This window comes from Mytilus trossulus, chromosome 7 (assembly GCF_036588685.1).
Source record: "Mytilus trossulus isolate FHL-02 chromosome 7, PNRI_Mtr1.1.1.hap1, whole genome shotgun sequence".
Classification (NCBI taxonomy): Eukaryota; Metazoa; Mollusca; class Bivalvia; order Mytilida; family Mytilidae; genus Mytilus; species Mytilus trossulus.
In genome coordinates this window covers 64,607,172-64,629,258 of record NC_086379.1, presented here as the reverse complement: position 1 = coordinate 64,629,258, position 22,087 = coordinate 64,607,172, and the positions used below count along the sequence as shown (strand labels likewise).

The 22,087-nt window shown below is 31.9% G+C and overlaps 1 protein-coding gene across 2 annotated transcripts; it reads left to right on the top strand.

The window, feature by feature from the left end:
• Positions 1 to 1,835: 1,835 nt before the first annotated feature.
• On the top strand, positions 1,836 to 20,512 carry LOC134725571 (40-kDa huntingtin-associated protein-like). Of its 2 annotated transcripts, XM_063589501.1 has the most exons (13): positions 1,836 to 1,933; positions 3,735 to 3,781; positions 4,852 to 4,924; positions 5,289 to 5,448; positions 6,180 to 6,248; positions 6,456 to 6,518; positions 7,274 to 7,294; positions 11,225 to 11,282; positions 11,504 to 11,566; positions 16,111 to 16,202; positions 17,456 to 17,537; positions 17,995 to 18,041; positions 19,267 to 20,512. In XM_063589501.1, exons 1-13 carry the CDS (start codon positions 1,875 to 1,877, stop codon positions 19,402 to 19,404), a joined length of 972 nt encoding a protein of 323 aa, XP_063445571.1. In that variant the 5' UTR covers positions 1,836 to 1,874; the 3' UTR covers positions 19,405 to 20,512. The 2 variants fall into 2 exon arrangements, with proteins under 2 accessions (XP_063445571.1, XP_063445572.1); XM_063589502.1 differs by lacking the exon at positions 7,274 to 7,294.
• The last annotated feature ends 1,575 nt before the right edge of the window (positions 20,513 to 22,087 follow it).

Below are 22,087 nucleotides of genomic sequence, written 5' to 3'. Positions count from 1 at the left end.
TAAAGGGAAGTAACTCTATTGAACACATAAGAATTGTCATTGATCTTGAAAAAAATACAGGTATATGATAATCATAATACATGTATATGATTAAGTCGTGAATAACTAATGAATGATTTATATTATACTAAAATTCAAATATTTATAATCAACTATTTGACATATATACTAACTTAAGATGGTTTCTTTCACAAAATGCACTTTTAAATGTCAAAATAATTCATAAAACATCACTGATCATCAACAGGTTTGGCAATAACAAAACTGTTTTAAATTATATCAAAATGGTAAATATAAAAAATAATGTAAGGGTGTCATGCCTACTTTTGCTGTTGATTGCAGACTCAACAACAATGAGGAAAAATATCAATAAAAACATTCCTCTCTTTACTATCTTTTAATTGTAAGAAGCTTCTGTCCAAGTTTGGTAAAACTTCAGGATAGTTTATGAATCTAATAAATGTTTTAAAAACTTTTTAACTGCAGACTATATGTAATGTTAACTGGAAGAAAAACTAAGTCCATATATATGTAAACTACAGAAAAACAGGTACAAAATTTTAACAAAAATGAACTAGCTTTTGATCATGAACAAGCTTCTGTCCATGTTTGGTACAAATCAAGGATGTTTTAAGAAAGTTATTCAAATTTTACAAACTTTAATATATTGTTTCATGGCAGAAAATCTTCGACCTTTTACATGTTTTACAAGTAAAATAAGGAAATACAGGATTTTTTTTTTTTTTTAAATCTCTCTGGATATTTCTTATGATTATAAACAAGCTTCTGTCCAAGTTTGGTAGAAATCCAAGATAGTTTCAGAAAGTTATTAAAATTTCAAAAACACGACACCAACGACAGAATGTAGGATCGCTATGACTTGCTTTTTCGTCAACTTTCTGTTTGAATTGTGAAATACCCACCCCCTTTTTGGAAATTCCTACAAACAGGTTTGCAAGTGATGTGTAAGCTTTTTCTTTCACCAGAGGCAGATAAATTTTATTTTTTTCTTGGGGCCCTGCAGAGGCGGATGTAAGGGAAGGGGAGGGGGGGCGGGGGGCCGGGGGGGCTTTTCTTGGAAAAATTTGGTTGCTTATATTTATAAAGAATCACTGAATCATGACAGGAGCAGGCCCCCCTCTTAGGCAGTCAATGGGCCCCAACTTTTGGAAATTTCTGGATCTGTCACTGCCCAGGCCCCCTCTTTCGTGGGAAAACATTGGTTGATTATAAAAAGTCTTATAATAAAGAGGGGGGATAGGACCTTTATTGGGACTCTGGGATCATTTTTTTTTAAGCTGTGGATTTGGGGATTGACACTCTCGGGATCCCGGAATTGATTTTTTCCAATTTCGGGACCTCTGGATTTCGTGATTTTAAGCCCGGGATTTTGGGATCTTGTGTTTTTAAGCTCATGATTTCATAATCAGGACCCCTCCAACCCCCTCTCAATAAAGTTTATGGATGAAGATGGAATATTGTTGACATGTGTTTTTTACATTTAAAATCTGAATGTATTTGTATCATATGCCAAAATAGGAATTACAGTAGCTATTCAGTGGACTTTATATTTTACTCTATCATGCTGAGACTACTATAAGTTTAACACAGTAGTCTCAGTATCATGTTAGTGGAGTCAAGTTAAATCTAAAACAGAGCACTTGTCTGGATCGAACAACAGTCAATACCTTAGTCTTAGATTAAGTTTGATGAACGGAATTTTTAATGAAAATAATACTTGAGAGGACAGTAGCTAACATATCCATAGGGGACTACCTGATTTGTACTCTTTAATTTGGCGCCAAAAATAAATCATCTTACGGAAAAATCCGAGAGTATCGAAAATCTGCAGCTCTCCTGTGAAGAAGGTGAAAATGGAAAGAGATGTTGATGTTTTGGGCAAATATCGAAATGTCACAAATAAATTAAAGAAGTAAGATAGCAGACACATAAACGGCAAAACATATCATTCCCTTGAACCTTACCCCCATTTCCCTAAAGATCTGAGTTCGACCATACGCACCAACCGCGGCTTGCTCCTCATTATGAGTTTTCGCCTCAATTTTTGGGGAATAGCTGAGAAACAAATAAATGTCTTTTATTCTATTCTTGTCTGCTTCTGGTTTAAGAATAAAGTATTTGTTAATGACACTACTTTGATTTAGGTAGATGGTAAACAATTCCCCAAGAAGATTGGAGATACTTTAATTCTGAGACAGTCTGATTTAGATTTTTAAAACATAAACATTTACAGTTTTAGCTATGAAAACTTAGCTCTGATGTATATTTAAGCTAACTTATCAATTATGCTGTGATTGGCAAGGCTTAGATTGTAGGTATAAGTATTGTTACTCTTAAATGCTCTCAAATTGTCTGCAATATATCTGTGACACTGGTCTGCAACTGTCTTTCACACGAGGACGATTACTCCACACACACACTTCCAGTTGGCCTCTCTGGTTCTCTCGTCCTCTCGTCCCAGTCCGTACTCGTCATGTCTAGCTAATGTAACCTTACCACACCTCTATTATCCTTTAAATTTTTTTTTTGCCATAGTGCAATAGTCCGCAAATACATGTAACAAAATCATCAAAAGGACCTTAAGAGCTATGTTTTCGCAGCTAGTACAGTTTATGGTAATAAAATAAACACTGCCGCAATTTTGCGCCTGTCCCAAGTCAGGAGCCTCTGGCCTTTGTTAGTCTTGTATGCTTTTTAATTTTAGTTCCTTGTGTATAATTCAGAGTTTAGTATGACGTCCATTATCACTGTACTAGGATACATATTTTTTAAGGGGCTGGCTGAAGGACACTTACAGGTGCGGGAGTTTCTTGCTACATTGAAGACCATTGGTGGCCATCGGCTGTTGTCTGCTCTATGGTCGGTTTGTTGTCGCTTTGACACATTCCCCGTTTCATTTCTCAATTTTATCACTTATTAAAGTCAAATATTAATTGCTGTGCTTGGAAAACAACAACATTGATGTGACCTTACATCATGGACAAAGGGTCAAACAAGAATTAACAGTGTGGTTGATTATTAACAGATATTTATTATTAGACCACTTTAGATCACCAGAAATGTTCCTCAATTATGCATGTCTTTATGACATTATTAACCAACTACATGTAAAAGTTATTTCCTGTATCCCTTCACTATTAAAATTTATGAAGCGTCATCATGATCGTCATTAATACATTGTATGCACTATATTTCAATAAACTAGAAAAAATATCATTGATGATTGCTCTGTTGGTACTTAATTACATGTCCCTTATGTAGAGATTCCAGGCCTATATTATTACAGGGAATATATTGTATAATTTGCATATTTTTTTAAAGATCTTGTCAAGACAAACATTTTAAGCCCTTGTTTTTTTAAAATCCAAAGTAGGGTTACATTGTTATGAACAATTTAAAGTTGTCAATTGGTCCCCCTTTTTTCTCCAAGATGGTCGCCACTAAAACTGTGCTGACTTGAGATTTTATAGGCATATTTTGATGTGAGTAGCAAGCACTGTGCCCTAAAATACTCTAATCTAGCAGAACACGCTTCACTCTTTAGGGTAAATCATTAATATTCAGCAACATATGTTATTAATTAATATAAATTAAGGATTTATAGCAGGATTATTATAATAATTTATAGTAAAATTCAACTAAGGCTTTTCATATTAGGTTTACCCAATGATTCTTCAAAATTTATAAACCTCTATTGTTATTTATATTTGCAGACGTTTCTTGAAGAGACCAAATATTGCGGAAGGAATAGAACAGTATGGTAAATTTTGCTTTTGTACTTGGTGTTTGTTGTTGAAACATTTACAACTTAAATATATTATAAAAGTAACAATATAATATGGGATTTAACAGAGCATTAGTGGTCTCATGCTTTTATTGAGTTTGGGAGTTAATAGATTTCATCCTTGGCTTGTTAAAACTTAAAAGACACTTATTTAAATTTTAGGATGAAAAGCAAAGATTAGTCAGCTAAATTTCAAATTAATGTGACAGAGTATAACATATTTTTCTGGATACACCAGGGAGACAACAATCCATTGTCACAAAATTCAATACATTCAACTGTAGAGCAGTGTCTTTTCAATATGTCAGGCTTAATGGTGTGAGAAAGACTTGTTTTCTGAGTTCTCAATCCTTCTCTGTTCAATCTTGATCAGTACAAGAAAAATAATTGAGAAAAAGTGCTTGACTCTGTAATACAATTATAAATGATATTAAAGACAGAATTGCAAGCACAGCAATAATAAACAATTCCAAATCATCATCAAGTTATTAACTTACTGGGAAAAAAAATTGACATTCTACACTGTAATATCTGTAACAGTCTTTATGAGCAGATTTCATACAACTGAGTTTGTAACGAAAAAAATAAATAAATTGGACTTAATAATGAGTCTGTCCAGCACATTTAGCATGGACATTCACATAACATTGGCATAGTATCACCTTAATATGCCATTAGACATTAAACACCAATCAATCAATCAAAAGATGTAGTAATATGTTTTAAAAATCATGTTTATTATTCCAATAATTATTTAATTAACTCTACAATGTTTTTATCTTGGAAACAGATTCATACATATACAAAAGAAGATGTGATATGATTGCCAATGAGACAGCTATCCACAAAAGACCAAAATGACACAAACATTAACAACTATAGGTCACTGTACGGCCTTCAACAATGAGCAAAGCCCATACCGCATAGTCAGCTATAGAAGGCCCCGATCATACATGTATAACTTGAATAAGTTGATATACCTTATACCACTGCTAATTACTTGATGTTGAATATATTTATTAGAACAGAACTATTTTTATTTCTAGGTGCTTTGGCAAAATCCCTACGACAACAAGAATGTCCTCAGTATGCTGGATTTTGTTGCTTAGCACAAGCAAGGTATATTCTATTACAACATACAGTCTAAATGATATGTTATTCTACTTCAAATCATAAACAATCATTTTTATTTTACATTTTTAAATTGAAAAGTCGTGATATTATGTTTATTACAGGTTATTTTGGAATAGAAAAAGTTTGAGAATCACTTTTACAATTCATGGTTATGAAGAAACAAACAAATGTGACATTCCATTAGGTGTGCATTTAACAAACACATATATACATGTATCCATGATATATTTCAGGTGAAACTATGGATAAACCCTATATTTGATTTGTATGTTGTGATTTTAGATGTGAACATACTCTTGTAAATGCTGCTGGATAAACCCTCTTTTTAATTTGTTTGTTGTGATTTTAGATGTGAACATACTCTTGTAAATGCTGCTGGAGAAGCTCAAGCTTTGACAGAAGCAGCAAGGGCCTTTCTAGATGCTGAAATGAATAACAGAGATATAAAGTGTCCAAGCTTTGAGGAACATCTAACGGCTGCCATTAACTGTTATAGTCATGCCATCAGGGTTTGTACATTAGATTGAAATCTATTTTCTTGATATTATTTTAGGTTATGTAAGATTTTTTTTAGATGTTTTTGAATTTGTAGCTCCCGAAATTTAAAAATAACATGAACAAGGTATCTGTTGATCAGCATTCTCTTTAAAGAAGCTGGATTCAAAAATTTCAAAGGTCTCTGATAGGACATGAATTTCACAGAAAAGTTTCTCAATAGAAGGAATGGTCTGTATCCCTGCTCTATTAAATTTCATCAAGCATCTTAGTAATAGTAGTTATGTAGGAAAAGTTCTTCAATTTTGTTAGCTTTTGTGACGTCACTTACCAAATAGAGGGGATGGTCTGTATCCCTGCTCTATTTAAGTTCATCAAGCATCTTTGTAATCGTAGTTATGCAGGATAGACTAGAAATAGTATTTGTGCTGAATCACAATTTCCTTATGATAGCAGTGCTGAATATCATTCATAAGAATTTAATTTGCCGAATGATTTGTACAATTAGGCATTATATGTTTTCAACCTATCACTCAACATAGGAATGAACTCAACGCATGAATGATGTCCACAAAAGTTTTTGACAGAAATGCAACAACCTCGAAAGTTGTCTATTAAGTGTTTGAATTGTCAGTTCTTTTCTTTGGACAGCCCAGTTCAAGATAACAGAATTGATTTTTAGAGGTCTGCTGAAAATATATATTTGATTATTGTAAAAATATACTTTTTTATTATGCATTTTCAGGTTTACATTGAAAACAACAACCCATCATTGGCAGCAGCATTGTGTATAGAACTAGGCAATGCTTTACAGGTAATATAACATGTATCACTTTATATTTTAACAGTTCCATATTTTGTCATGCCTTACCCTACCACTTATAAGCTAAGTGGACCTTTTTATTCTGATACTGGAATCTACTAACACACTAGGTCAATTTCAAACAATAAGCACCTGATTAACATTTTTGGTATTTAACTGTCAGGAAAACTTACCTAAATATTTGATGTTTTATTTTAGAAACTAGAAAGACCTGGAGAAGCAATGGCACACTTTCAAAGGGCCGCAGAATTACAGTCACAGGTTTGTTTGAAATTTTATTATCAAAGTTTATAGTAAATGCTTCTATGATATTATTGAATTTAATTAAAAAGTGTTGTAAAAACTTTTTTTTAATGTGACTAGTTTCACTTAGTTTTGAAATCTGTGTTCAATTCTCATATACATATTGAACTGCAATGATTTGACTTTGTGTGGGCATATATATAGGGGAGTAAGGCAGTAGGCCATTTAAAGTAGGTCACTTTGACCTATACAACTGTAAATTCAGAAATTATTGCGAGGTTTTTATTATTGCGAATAATGCAACAGAGATGAAAATGCAATAATTAAAACTCGCATATTTTAACTGAATTAAGCATGACTTTTTTCAAAATCGTAAAAATTAAAATCGCATTTTAGTTTAAAATGACAAAATCGCAATAATAAATGCACCCAATAATTTCTGAATTTACAGTGTATACATCATTGATATAACTCAGTCCTAACTTTGAGTTCATACACCTTGTCTCATCTTGAATAGTTGTAGAACATTTTCATAGGATGTGCATAAAGTAATATAATCCTAGTCCAACATGATAAAGGGTAGATAATTCATGTACTAACTTCAATAAACTATTAACATTTAGGTGCAAGGGGTAATCTGCTGTGAGCTCACTTAAAGTTCTAGTTTTACTAATAATATATATTAACTATTATAACATAAGAAGAGAGTCAGAGATCATAATATAGCATTTTAATATTTTGTTATTGATCTTTGATAAATTGTCTCATATCAGATGAAGACTTATGGTATATTTGTAAGTATATGCACTCACAAAAATCAGAAATCATGTGCATTTTGGTACCCAAATGTAATGGTACTAAAGGTGTGTGACCCATTGTCACAAGATTGCTTCAATGTGTGGATGGCATGTTGTTTAAATTGAAAATCATCCTTTAGTAGTGATTCAACAGTCTAGTATGAATTAAAACAGAAAAATTCTGGAGTTAATTGCATTTACCTTCTTAAAAACCTACTATCCTGCTACTTCATGCTAGCTTTGTTCCTTATGCTATCTAACCTTTGTGCTTACTGTTCATCCTGGAATAACATTGGTGATGATTGCAAGTATTTTAACCTCATATTGAAATATTTATATATGAATTTGTTATACAATGTATACAATTTTCATGCAATCAAAATATTGCAGAATATTTTTGACTGTCTGATCAATGATATTTACAAAAAAATGTCAAATAAACACAGTAATTGTTGATTTGACATCATGTTTTTAAAAAAAAAAAACAGATATAAAGACTCTTATTTTAATATAGATAATGATGACTTATATTTTATATGACATTCTTTTCAATTCATTTAACTTTGCATTTGTTTACTTTTCCAAGAGAAAAAAATTAAGAAACACATTTTGATGTTTATTGAAATTTAATTAAGTAAGCTGTTTATTATGTATTTTATGTATACTTTTAAACCATCTCTGACCAGTTTGATTAATTTTTAAAAAGGAAATGTGATTTCCTGCCATACTGTTTATAATGTTGACTCAGCATTCTCCTTTCAGTCATCAGAGAAACAGATTCAACCACTTTGCAACTTTGCACAATTGATTAAGATATTTATCTGCTCTATAAGTTTATGGACTTGGTCGGTTAAATGCATGTGTTTCTCTTGCATGTGTTAAAACTGATTGGTGATGAATTAGGAATTTCTATACATTTTTCTTGCATTGCATGATACTTTTTAGCTTACCTGGCCCGAAGGGCCAAGTGAGCTTTTCTCATCACTTGGCGTCCGTCGTCCGTCGTCGTCGTCGTTAACTTTTACAAAAATCTTCTCCTCTGAAACTACTGGGCCAAATCAAACCAAACTTGGCCACAATCATCATTGGGGTATCTAGTTTAAAAAATGTGTGGTGTGACCCGGTCAACCAACCAAGATGGCCGCCACGGCTAAAAATAGAACATAGGGGTAAAATGCAGTTTTTGGCTTATAACTCAAAAACCAAAGCATTTAGAGCAAATCTGACAAAGTGTAAAAATGTTTATCAGGTCAAGATCTATCGGCCCTGAAATTTTCAGATGAATCGGTCAATCGGTTGTTGGGTTGCTGCCCCTGAATTGGTAATTTTGAAGAAATTTTGCTGTTTTTGGTTATTATCTTGAATATTATTATAGTTAGAGATAAACTGTACACAGCAATAATGTTCAGCAAAGTAAGATCTACAAATAAGTTAACATGACCAAAATGGTCAGTTGACCCGTTTAGGAGTTATTGCCCTTTATAGTCAATTTTTAACCATTTTTCGTTAATTAAAGTAATCTTTTACAAAAATCTTCTCCTCTGAAACTACTTGGCCAAATTAATCCAAACTTGGCCACAATCATCTTTGGGGTATCTAGTTTAAAAAATGTGTGGCGTGACCTGGTCAACCAACCAAGATGGCCGCCACGGCTAAAAATAGAACAAAGGGGTAAAATGCAGTTTTTGGCTTATAACTCAAAAACCAAAGCATTTTGAGGAAATCTGACATGGGATAAAAATGTTTATCAGGTCAAGATCTATCTGCCCTAAAATTTTCAGATGAATCGGTCAATCGGTTGTTGGGTTGCTGCCCCTGAATTGGTAATTTTGAGGAAATTTTGCTGTTTTTGGTTATTATCTTGAATATTATTATAGATAGAGATAAACTGTAAACAGCAATAATGTTCAGCAAAGTAAGATCTACAAATAAGTCATCATGACCAAAATGGTCAGTTGACCCGTTTAGGAGTTATTGCCCTTTATAGTCAATTTTTAACCATTTTTCGTAAATTAAAGTAATCTTTTACAAAAATCTTCTCCTCTGAAACTACTTGGCCAAATTAATCCAAACTTGGCCACAATCATCTTTGGGGTATCAAGTTTAAAAAATGTGTGGCGTGACCTGGTCAACCAACCAAGATGGCCGCCACCGCTAAAAATAGAACATAGGGGTAAAATGCAGTTTTTGGCTTATAACTCAAAAACCAAAGCATTTTGAGGAAATCTGACATGGGATAAAAATGTTTATCAGGTCAAGAACTATCTGCCCTGAAATTTTCAGATGAATCGGTCAATCGGTTGTTGGGTTGCTGCCCCTGAATTGGTAATTTTGAGGAAATTTTGCTGTTTTTGGTTATTATCTTGAATATTATTATAGATAGAGATAAATTGTAAACAGCAATAATGTTCAGCAAAGTAAGATCTACAAATAAGTCAACATGACCAAAATGGTCAGTTGACCCCTTTAGGAGTTATTGCCCTTTATAGTCAATCTTTAACCATTTTTCATAAATCTAAGTAATCTTTTACAAAATCTCCACTGAAACTACTAGGCCACAATCATCTTTGGGGTATCTAGTTTGAAAAATGTGTCCGATGACCTGGCCATTCAACCAAGATGGCCGCCACGGCTAAAAATAGAACATAGGGGTAAAATGCAGTTTTTTGCTTATAACTATGAAACCAAAGCATCTAGAGCAAATCTGACAAGAAGTTAAATTGTTAATCAAGTCAATATCTATCTGCCCTGAATTTTTCAGATGAATTGGACAACTGGTTGTTGGGTTGCTGCCCTCCAATTGGTAATTTTTAAAGAAATTTTGCCGTTTTTGGTTATCTTGAATACTATTATAGATAGCGATAAACTGTAAACAGCAATAATGTTCAGCAAAGTAAGATCTACAAATAAGTCAACATGACCTAAATGGTCAATTGACCCCTTAAGGAGTTATTGCCCTTTATAGTCCATTTTTAACAATTTTCGTTAATTTGGTAAATTTATGTAAATTTTTACCAAATATAGTTCTCTGTTACTAATGGGCAAAGTTCATGATAGATATAATTGTAAGAAGCAAAATCGTTCAGTAAAGTAAGAACTTCAAACACATCATCATCACCAAAATACAATTTTGTCATGAATCCATTTGTGTCCTTTGTTTAATATGCACATAGACCAAGGTGAGCGACACAGGCTCTTTAGAGCCTCTAGTTTTTTATTTCAAAAGAAGGTGACAGTTGATATCATTCAGTAACTATATTAGACTGTCAGTATTTTCTTTAGACAATTGTGGGCTAAGGAATCTGATACTTCACTATTTTGACTGTCATATATATTTGGTTGAAAATTAAAAAAGTAACCAATAAAATCATGCTAAAAATGTGTGCTATGTTGTGAATTAGGAAAACACTGTTGGTTTCTTAAACTTCCTGATTAAAAAGAGGCCGCTTTATAAATGAAAGTTTAATATTAAGAAAAATTCTAGCAAAATGAGTAAATTACAAATTCCAAAAAGATTAGTTCAGAAATTTTCGAAAGCGATTTTAACAGACTGCTGAATATACAGAACTGTTATATTAAAACAATTGTGGTGTGAAAACGAAAATATTTGGATCTACATTTATTGTGATCACATCAGTATAAAAATAGTCCTTTAAATGAGAGCTCCTATTTAGGTTTTACACATTGAATTCATTTTTAGAGAAAATGACAGTTGATGATCATTCCTGATATGAATAAAAATTAATGATCTAAAAAAGTTACCTCCAGTTGATCATAGTTAACTGAATAAACAACTAGACACATTGATAAAATGTATTTTATGCAAACAAATCACATGATTGTCCTTAAAGAAACTGTATTACAATTTTTATCCAAATTAACAAACTTGATTTATAGATAAAAATGCTTTGTCCTCGTGTTTTTCAGAGTCCATTAGAATGTCTCCAGTCACTGGGGTTGGTAGCCACATGTAAAATAGAAATGAGTAAGTTAGTTTATTTTATATTAGAGTACTCAGCAATTTAAAAAAAAATATAGCTTCCAGACCTCATTTCTTATTTATATTTGATTTGCAATAACAGCTGACATTTTGGGTTAAAAATTATTCTTTTACAATGATAATGCATCAGTTATACACTTCTATTTTTTATAAAGGTGTATCTTTCAATTTGGTGTTAAATGATTTGCATGGTTTTTATTTTTCAGGAGATTATGATGGAGCACTTGGTGTTTTTACTGAAATGGCATATTTAGCGCAAGAAAGGGGAGGTAATTACTTTGATGTTTTTATTTGCTGTCACAGTATAGCACTTATATCTGTTATGGATCAGCATAATTTGTTTTCTTTCAGAATTAGAATTTTACAGGCATTTTCAAGGGAAAAGCTTAGGACTTGAAGAATTTTAGGAGATAGCTGTATTGTATTTTAAGCTCCGACAGCATCAATTGGTGATTTGATGGAGGCAAATTAAGTTTACTGGCGATTGTTTAGCGAGGCCAGTAAACAGGTATTTATGACCATCAAATCCCCAATTGATGCCGTCGGAGCTTAGAATACAATATTGTTATCTGCATTGTAATGAAACTGACAGAAAACAATTTAAAATCACACATTTAAAATTATCAAACATCGTCTGTGCTTGCACAAACATTTTCATAGCATCAATTGTCAATTGATCCCATGAGAATTGATGATGTTATCCAATGCAAATGATGTTGCATTAGAATTATAAATGTATGGTCAGTGTCTCATTACAAATTATACAGTTCAACTCAATCTTATTTCCCTTTACCAATGAAAATAGATTAAAACTTATTATTCCACTGCATGTTGATTTTCATGGTGAAATCAACATTTGATTGGTTGAAACTATCACATGTGGTGTCCAACAAAACTTCATATTCCCCTCTGAATATCATATTCCCCTCTGAACATCATATTCCCTTCTGTCAATCGGGAACTCATAGTTTTATATTAAACACAGTAAATGTGCAAAGCCCTCGTGAAATATAAATATTCTTGGGTGAGCAAATCTTCATATCTCCCTCAGAAACAGAAAATAAATGTATAATATTCCATATGATAATTTTGATAGCAAAATCAATATATTGATTGGTTGAAACTATCACATGTGATTTCGAACAAAACTTCATATACCCCTCTTAACGTCAGGATTGCCTTGTGTGACATTACCCTAGGTTAATGTTTAACACTTTCCTTACTGAATTGTTTTTTTCCGCGACGTTGTGTGACCTGATCAAATTTCCGCGCGCAGTTTGCCTGGCCTGAATTAATTTGACGTGTGAATGGGAAAAAAAATGACGTTTTAGAAAAAACGTGTGTATCTTTGTTGTTTCTCATCAAATCGGTTTCAAACTCGATATTGTTACACTTAAGTATCAAAGGAGTGTTGCAGTATAAATAAATTTACATGACAATACCTACTTTTGATTTTGTTTAACCTTTTGTGGAAAGAAAATGACGTTTGATTTGCAAAATATTTTTTTTTTTTGTGACCGGTTTACATTTTTGCCTCCCATCTTCTAAATTAACAATACAAACGGTAATTAACAATTTCGAGTGTTCCTTTATCGAAGTTTTATAGAAAAAAAATAACTCCAGAGTCAAAATTCTAGCTTATTAGTCAGAATAAATACGAATGAAAATGGTTTGTCAAATTACGCGGCGGCCATTTTTTTACCTGTACAATGCAATCACCAGATAGGAAGTTGTGTCCCTGGATAAGTTGGAGTTGTCTTTCTTAGTCCGATGTTTTCTTTGAATTTTTGTATGAATATAGATATAAATTGACTATTGGGATCTTTTGTGGAATTTTTGATATTTTAATGGAGATATCTAATGATATTTTAATCTGGTAAAATCAAAACTTTTGAGATTGATATGTGCTTTTTTTTTAATGTGCAAATATTTTTTTCTGTTTTTTTTTTTTTGTATCAAAACACTGACTGCATGGAAATATTAATTAAATGTAAGATGACCTGACACACTAATCCATGTACATTTAACACTTTAATAATGTGTTGATAAATTAAGTGAGACATAATTAAATGTTGAAAGACAATCATGAACTTTTAAAAATAAAATTACTTTGAAAAAGTCTATGATTTATTTTTAAAATTATTTATTATAAGTGTCCTGACTCCATGGGATGCTAGAATTTTCACTGTCTTTGATTTTGTATTGTTCAATGATGAAGATAATTTAATGTTCCTTATTAAAGAAAAATGACAAAAATTATTAAATGAAAATGTCAACTGTAACAACAAATATAAATTATGAATATCCTTTCAACAACTTATCTGTGAAAACCTTTTCAACAAATTATGTATATAATATCCTTTCAACTTAAAAATTGTAACAAATAGCTGTTAAAGTTTAATTTTTGACTGAGTGGGAGACAGTGAAGCAATGGGGTAGGCAAAGGGGTTTTCTACATTCAACACAACCATATTTTGAAACCTTTTTTCCTGTGTACCTTTAATATTTACCCTAGCCCAGCATATGTGACACCTTATCTTGTTTCCCAAAGTCTACTGGCAAACAGAGTTAACCTACATGTGTTTGATCTGTCTTGACGTGGTAGATTTCACAATATGACATACACTGTGTCTGACGCTACCAAAACCCAAAGTTTGATGGCCCATTTCTTTGTTTTAGGAGGCATGAATTGCTTGAATGCATCCCTCCCTTTGTAAGGTATCATGAATGGTCACCTATCGTTTGGGGACATGTTGGTCCCTCATTTTTGTCTGTTAAGGGGGTCTTTTATTTCTGAGTTTGTAAGATACATCATTATTAGCCTCCCATCTTTGCTCACCTCGCTGGTGCGTATCAGTGAAGTGAAGATACCTTATTATCTGCATAATTTCGTCCATTTCTTTGAAAAATTAAGAGACCATGACTTATATTTTTAATAACTTTAAACATGATAAAACCTTCAAGTGTTGGGATTAATACATTTCAGGATAAAAACAATCTATGTACATTGTCAGAAAATATAACATTTTTGTCCTAAATTCTAAAGCTCATACAATTATATTTTATTTTCCGTCAATGTACATATATATTGAATATGAGAATAATTGCCTGTTAAAATAAAAATATTTGTTACTTTAATATATGTGTGTGGCTCTGATCTGGCTGCGGTTTAACATCTTAGATTTGAGATGATTATATTCACATTTATATATGATTTATAAAAACATTACAGGTTTCATGTAAATCATCAAATCATTGCAATATTACTTTGCTCTTCATGGGCCCTTTAATTAGAATAAAAATATCTTATCTCTGTAATCAAAATATCCTATCTTTGGAATACAAATGTCTTATCTTATCTAATTATAACTATCAATTATTTGGTTGTGAGATAGAAACATCTGGAAAAAATATCCTTCTTTGGGTCTCATATGTTTTGTGGACCAGTTACTTCTGGGAAGAATGGGGAAAACCTCTTTCAAATTTCAATATATAAAATTCTTGGTGCCATCAGTCATTGTTGGGGGGACATATTTACATCTGCCAGCTGCAATTTTTTTCGTCTGAAAGTTCGCTGACCCCTTCTCTTTCAACATCACTTCAGGAGTGATCATGAAATCATCACCGATGTCATTTTGAGGTCAATGCATTTCATACCGTTGACCAAGAAGATCTACTTCTCCCATAGAAAATCCCTCAAACTCGTTCTCAGAACTATCGGACATTTTTGTGTCTCAGAATGTTACAGACACGATACAGACCATGAAACGACATTTTACTAATATTTACTATAATTTTGCGTCCTTGACATCGGCAAGTGAGAGAGGAATGTGATTGGATTGTTTTATTTAGAACTTCCATAAAAGGAGTGCGACCTTTTGCACTCTTGGGAAAAATCCAATTACCGCGCCGACGGAAGTCGGATTATTACTTGATTTTATTCTCCGTGCAATTTTTAAAATCGTTTTTCGTAATTTGTATCATAATGTTAATCAAAATATTCATGAAATTAAATTCAACTTTCAATCCAAATAACCTTTTTTCGACGAAAAAGATCACATGTTCGCATCACATGTCTTGTACAAAATGACTGCGGCTTATTTTGTTTGTTGACGCTACCGATCTTTCATTGTATTGAAGTATATATAAGGTATCAAATTCAGTCAGAATTGGTATTCTTTAACTGTGATATACAAGCTTCCTGAAAACCTTTATATGTATTGGTTAAACGTAGCTTTACGGGGGGAAATGAGTTAAAAGACAAAAAAAATATGATTATCACGTGATTGTCTATGCCTGAAAGCATTGTTCGGCCTGGCTACGGGGATGCCTCAACACATTGTTCGGCCTGGCTACGGGGATGCCTCAACGCATTGTTCGCCTTGAAAGGGTTGAATAAACATTTAGATACAGTTTGTTTTAAAAAATATTTCAAATCTAAAAACAATTAGAAAAAGAGAAGATAAACAATTAACTTTAAATCAGTACTGATTATCATTGTGTATGTTGTGTTAAGTTATAAAACAAAATGAATAAGAAAACAATTATGTAAATTTATATTCAAAATTAAAAGAAGTAAAGTCAGTGGAATAAAACATTAATTTCCCTTAGCTTCATGAGATGCGAAGATTTGTTCACCCTTGAAAAGTCATATTTCCCATTCGATGCCCTCGTGAAATATGATGTTCTTGGGTGAACACATCTTCACATTTCCCTCAGGCCTGGGAAATAAATGTATAATATCAAATAGAAGTCTTTAAAAACTTTTTTTACGTCATCATATTAGATAATATGACTTTAAAATACTTTATAGGATCATCTACGACAGGGAAGCCAATAGGAGCTTATTGTGATATACTGGCAAGATGTGAAGTGTGCAGAGTTTTACTTCTTATGTTGCTACAGGTATAGTATAAATACTCTGGGGAAAAAAAGACTTGATAACTTTAAGTTATTAAAGTATGATGAAAAAATGGTGGTGTCAGCGAAAAGTTCAAGTTCTATGGTCATAAAACTTTAGTCAGTGCTTTGAGTACAAAATGTGTGCTCAAAACACTAAAATCAGCATTTTGATTGGTTGAATTCTGAGTCTGGAGTATGCTAATTGTATTCCAAAGTTTTTTTATCTCAAGGTCTGGTCACACACATATGACATCACAAAGCTGAACTATGGGATTTTCAGAAGAAGTAAGCATGGTAATACACGTTTAGGGAAGATAGATAATCATCTAGTCTTGAGATATAAGTGAAATGACAAGTGGTTACTATGTTTTGATGTATTGCTGAGAAGATCATACATGTACGATTCGTGGTCATTGTAGTAAATGGAAAGTGATGTTAATTTGATAGATTCTATGTAGTCAACAATTCAATGTTGACATGAATATCAATAATGTGGTCATTTTTATAAATTTCCTGTTTACAAAACTTGGAATTTTACGAAAAAAATATTGATTTCCCTATCCCAGGCATAGATTACCTTAGCCGAATTTGGCACCACTTTTGGGAATTTTGGATCCTCACTGTTCTTCAACTTTGTTCTTGTTTGGCTTTATAAATAGTTTGATATGAGCGTCACTGATGAGTCTTATGTAGATGAAACGCAAGTCTGGCGTACCAAATTATAATCCTGGTATCATTGATAACTATGTACACCACTGGGTCGATGCCACTGCTGGTGGATGTTTCATCCACGAGGATATCACCAGCTCATTAGTCAACATTTCGGTGTTGACATAAATATACATAATGTGGTCATTTTTATAAATTTCCTGTTTACAAAACTTGGAATTTTACGAAAAATTTATTGATTTTCTTATCCCAGGCATAGATTACCTTAGCCGAAATTTGGCACCACTTTTAGGAATTTCGGATCCTCTATGCTCTTTAACTTTGTTCTTGTTAAGCTTTATAAATAGTTTGATATGAGCCTCACTGATGAATCTTATGTAGACAATACGTGCGTCTGGTGTACTAAATTATAATCCAGGTACCTTTGATAACTATTTACACAATACAAAAAAAAAATGTATGTATATTTCAAATAATTCTCTGAATGCACCTTCTCATTTACATATATTAATTGATTAAAGGTAAGAAGATACAATAGATGATGAAGATGATTTATGATTTGAATATTTTTTAATTTTTCTATTCAGCCTACACCCCAGAGAATCAGACCTGAGCATGCCCAAACATTGGAGAAATATGCATGGGAGACAACTGATGATACTATAACAGGTTAATACTTAATGTATATTATGCAAATGATTTTGAAAAAAATAGTTTTTAAAGAAAGCATATTATTTATGTCGAGTCTGCGACTTTTGTCGCTAAAGTGAGACATAGCCTTCCTACATTCTTTGGTGTTGAAACTTGGACAGAAGCTTCTCATAATAAAAAAAATAGTATCTGGAGGAAATTTTTTTTCCCATTTTTGTTGAGACTGTGACTTTTAGCAAAAGTAGGCATGACACTGGGTTCTGCAAAACCCTTATGAATTTTTTATATCAAGATGATTTTGATGTAAATAAAAGAAGGTGGTTGGTAGACACCAATGACTCAGCAACCTGGCATCTGTGTGCATTGTTTTACACCATATAGTTTTTACAGTGGAAAGAAGATGTTTGCTTAGATATAAAGATTACCCACATATGCTTTATATAAAATGATAAAATAAATGGTTCTTATTTTACAGCACAGTTTCTCAGTGAAGATTTGTTTCTAATGTTACAGTCACTTGTAGTAAGTAGCTAGTCATCTTTGCTAATTCATAAAATGGAAATGTAGATGGAAATTCACAATATTTTCCTGTACAAAACTATAATACCTTCTTCATCTTCAGTAGTCCCAATTAAAAAGTAATTTAGAAGATTGTTTAAACCTTTAAATTCTTTCAATAACAAACTTTCTTTGTATCGCTATAAGATTTGCACTTGTCTTATACACGTTGTTGCTATTTATTCCATTCTGGAAATGTTCTGAAATTTCACAACTTTTTATCAAGTTAAGAATATCTTGTGCCCTGTTTAAACAATGTACTATGCTTCAAAAATTCCAAAGGAGAATGGTTTTATCCACCAATAAACACTTCAACTAAGCATTTTTATGATTTTAATTAGTATTTGAAAAAAGGGTATCATAATATATCACAATATCAAAATGCTCGCTTTCTAAACAATTTTCTGCCTCAGCTTGTTACTCATGGCCCTTGTTTTTGAAACACTTGATCCAAACAAGAAGTTGTCCAAGTGTCTATTTTTTCCCAAATTGAACAAAATAGTGATAAGGCGTATTGAGCCATTGACACAATTTCTCATTTGTTCTGGTACTTTCATAGAAATAAGAAAATGTGGTATAAGTGCCAATGAGATAACTCGTCATCCAAGTCACAATGTGTAAAAAGTAAATAATTTTAGGTTAATGTACAGCCTTCAGCACAGAGCGTTAGCTCACGCTGATTAGCTGGCAAAACTTTTTTCTCTTAGAAACGGAAACAATATTTTGTATTGGTAAGTAGGTGAACCTTCTATGAATTAAACTGCATTTCAAATTGTTCACCTGAGAAATTTGGCATACAAATTTAAAATTTTGCATATGTATTCATAAGATAAAATCAAAATAATAGAATATATTACCTTCAAGTCTATCAATTCTGAAATTTTGTGTGTATATGTTATTTAGGTTGTTGAAAAACTGCCTAAATTCTAAAGTAATGATGGCTTCATTCCAATAATTCTATACAGAATCAAAATCTGAAATTTTAATTTGTTTGAAGACTATCCCATCACAATTTTATGCAATAATAAAAATATCCAAAATGATTATTTCTAAATTGAAATTTTGTAATTTAGTAGGTTCATCATCATACAGCTGTTGCTTATATGTAGAATTTTATCTACCAAAAACGTCTATTTTAATGTGTCACTTTTAAAAAACAAACTATTGTAAATCCATTCTTTATTTTCAGATGGCTTGTCAGTCAAGAGACTTTTCTTCCCTGAGATTACTACAGAAAGATTTATGGCCCTTGTTATCTGCTGAGCAAAATCAGTTGTTACATCTTGTCATCAAAGAACTGTCACATCCATCAGGGGAAGTCATTTGATTGGTCAATCAAGGAAAGTCATTTGATTGGCCAATCCGGGAAAGTCATCTGGAAAAGCCATTTGATTGGCCATAGTCTTCTAATTTAATGAAACATTCCTTAGCAGAGACTTTTATTAAATGGTAGCGTTAAATATTGTTACTGCCACAAATGTATGTATAACTGCTCTATGGATTATATGTCACATAAGACCATATTATAAGTGTTGTCATTTTGCCCATCGCTTTTTTCTATACATCTTTATTCACAATTCATTCTCTTAGAATCTTTAACAATGCATTATCATTGTAAAAGACTATTTTTTAACCTAAAATGTCAGCTGTTATGGCAAATCAAATATGAATAAGAAATGAAGTCTAGATGCTATACCAAAGGTTGTATGGTGACCTATCCCATAAATTCTTTGTCAGTTGGTCTCTTGTGGAGAGTTGTCTCATTAACATTCATACCACATCTTCTTAATGGATATTTATGGAGTTGTACTCTCCAGTATAAATTGTTATATTTCATTTACAAACAAGTTTTTATCATGATGAAACTAGCTCAACTTAACCTGAAATTAAACTATGGTAGGACAATTTTTAGATTTCTTTCAGAATTTTAAAATTTCATGACAGACGACAGTTTAAGTTAACGACAGACGGAGGACAGAAGCCAAGTGATAAGAGAAGCCAATTTTAAAGGAACATGACTTAAATCAGCTGTACAATGCTCTTTAAAAGCAATGCTGACTGATCAATATGACATCTTTATCTTGAGACAGAAATTGTTTAAAATTGTATGTAAATTAGAGTTATTTCCCTTGAATAAAGTTCAATAAACAAATAAATTATCTCAGTGGGAGATAATAATGATAATGAAAATCCTGCTTAAAGTAACCAATGTTAAAACAAGGTCAAGAAACAGTCAAATGCATTTTCACAGATTTTTGTAAAATTTTACTTTCAACTTGGATGTTAAAATCTAATTGAATACTAAATGAATAACACCATAGACTTTTCTGTAAGATTGTTATTTTATTGTCAACTAAATTTGTGTTATAAATGATGCAAAATAAGCAGAGGTTCACTTTCTTTGCTGTTGATGTATTAGGTATTCAAAAGGGAATTGGGGGGGGGGGGGGGGGGGGATGCATGATAAAATATAAATTTGTTACTTGTTCAGAAAGCATTTGTTTCCCACATTTTTCACTGTATTTTTACAAAGACTTAAAGGTTGTTAGTTCTAAATACTATTTGATCTGAGAAAAGATGGTTTTATTTAAGATTCTTTGAAGTTTTACAGAAAATGCAGACTACACTTCATACAGATGTTAAAAAGAAGTTCCTTCAATGTTTTGTTTTGTATTTTATTTTTCAAGCTATTATATTTGTGTGTGATACTTTTCTTAAATAAATGTGCAATATTCTAATGTGTATACTGTTTTATTTACTGAAAAATGTACTGGAAGAACTAAATAAACAGTTGACCCAGGGGATTGTTCTTTTTAAGATATTAACAGTATAAGCAGAATTTTTAATAAATCTATTCAAAAAAGATATAAAAAAACTTATTCCAGTGTCATTGGGTTCCCCCAGATCATGGAAGTATTATATTGACAGGAACTACAACGATTAATTAGCTAATTTATTTATAACCAAAGTAGCACTGTAGAAAATGTGTAATTAGTAGGTTGTCGTTAATTTCTTTTGTGACTATCTGTGATACCACAGTCATAAATTGGCCAGAGATACTTCTTATCAATCACAATGTTTTAACAAAACAGATTAACATCATTGCCTGACAGATAACACCTTTACTTATTTCTATCGTGTTGGTTGACCTTATTAATAAGAAACTTATAAAAACAATTTGACCAATGCATAAACAATGAAAATCTGCCCAGAATTTATTATGTTACGATTTAAAATAGTTAATGACATTATTCTATTCCTACTGGGGTTAAGTTAAAATTGTCAAAAGGATGTGTTCTGGTTACTTACTGCTGAGTCACAATTTTTTTTCATAATAAATGTATACACTGTGACAAATGAATAATGTTTAAAGCAAATGATCTGGATCACTGTGGAAAGGAGAAATTTTCATTTTAAATACAAAAAATTAATTGATCAAAGACTAAATATCTTAGAAATTTTATATAAGGGTATTTATATTTTGTTACATTTGTAAAATCCAAAACTGCTAAAATATTTGTATTTGAACATATTTCTTTTTCTTATATTCTGCCTGTGTCAGTATTTCTATTTGTCATTTGTGAATGTGCCAATCATGACTTATAATTTGACCAGTATTTATCAAAGCGAGAGAAAAAAAAAAAAAAAAAAGTCATGGAATACTGTAGATTCATTTATTTTCATGGCTAATAATTTTCGTGGATTAGGGAAAACTTACATGTTTGTGGATATTTAATTTCGTGGTTTTGATGAAGTCTGCATATAAGCCTATAGAAAATTTGTAATTCGTTGAACATTTAATTTCGTGGTTCACCTGTAATCACGAAATCCACGGAAATTGGTATCCAACGAAAATTAATGAATCCACAGTAGCTAAAGCATCTCTGACCCATAAAATATTTTATCACTATCTGTCCAAATGATCAGGGCTAATCGGAAACATTCGTAGACCAACCAATGATCTTATCCTGGTTTTACAGCGATGCTTAATAGTTCCTACACTTTATCAA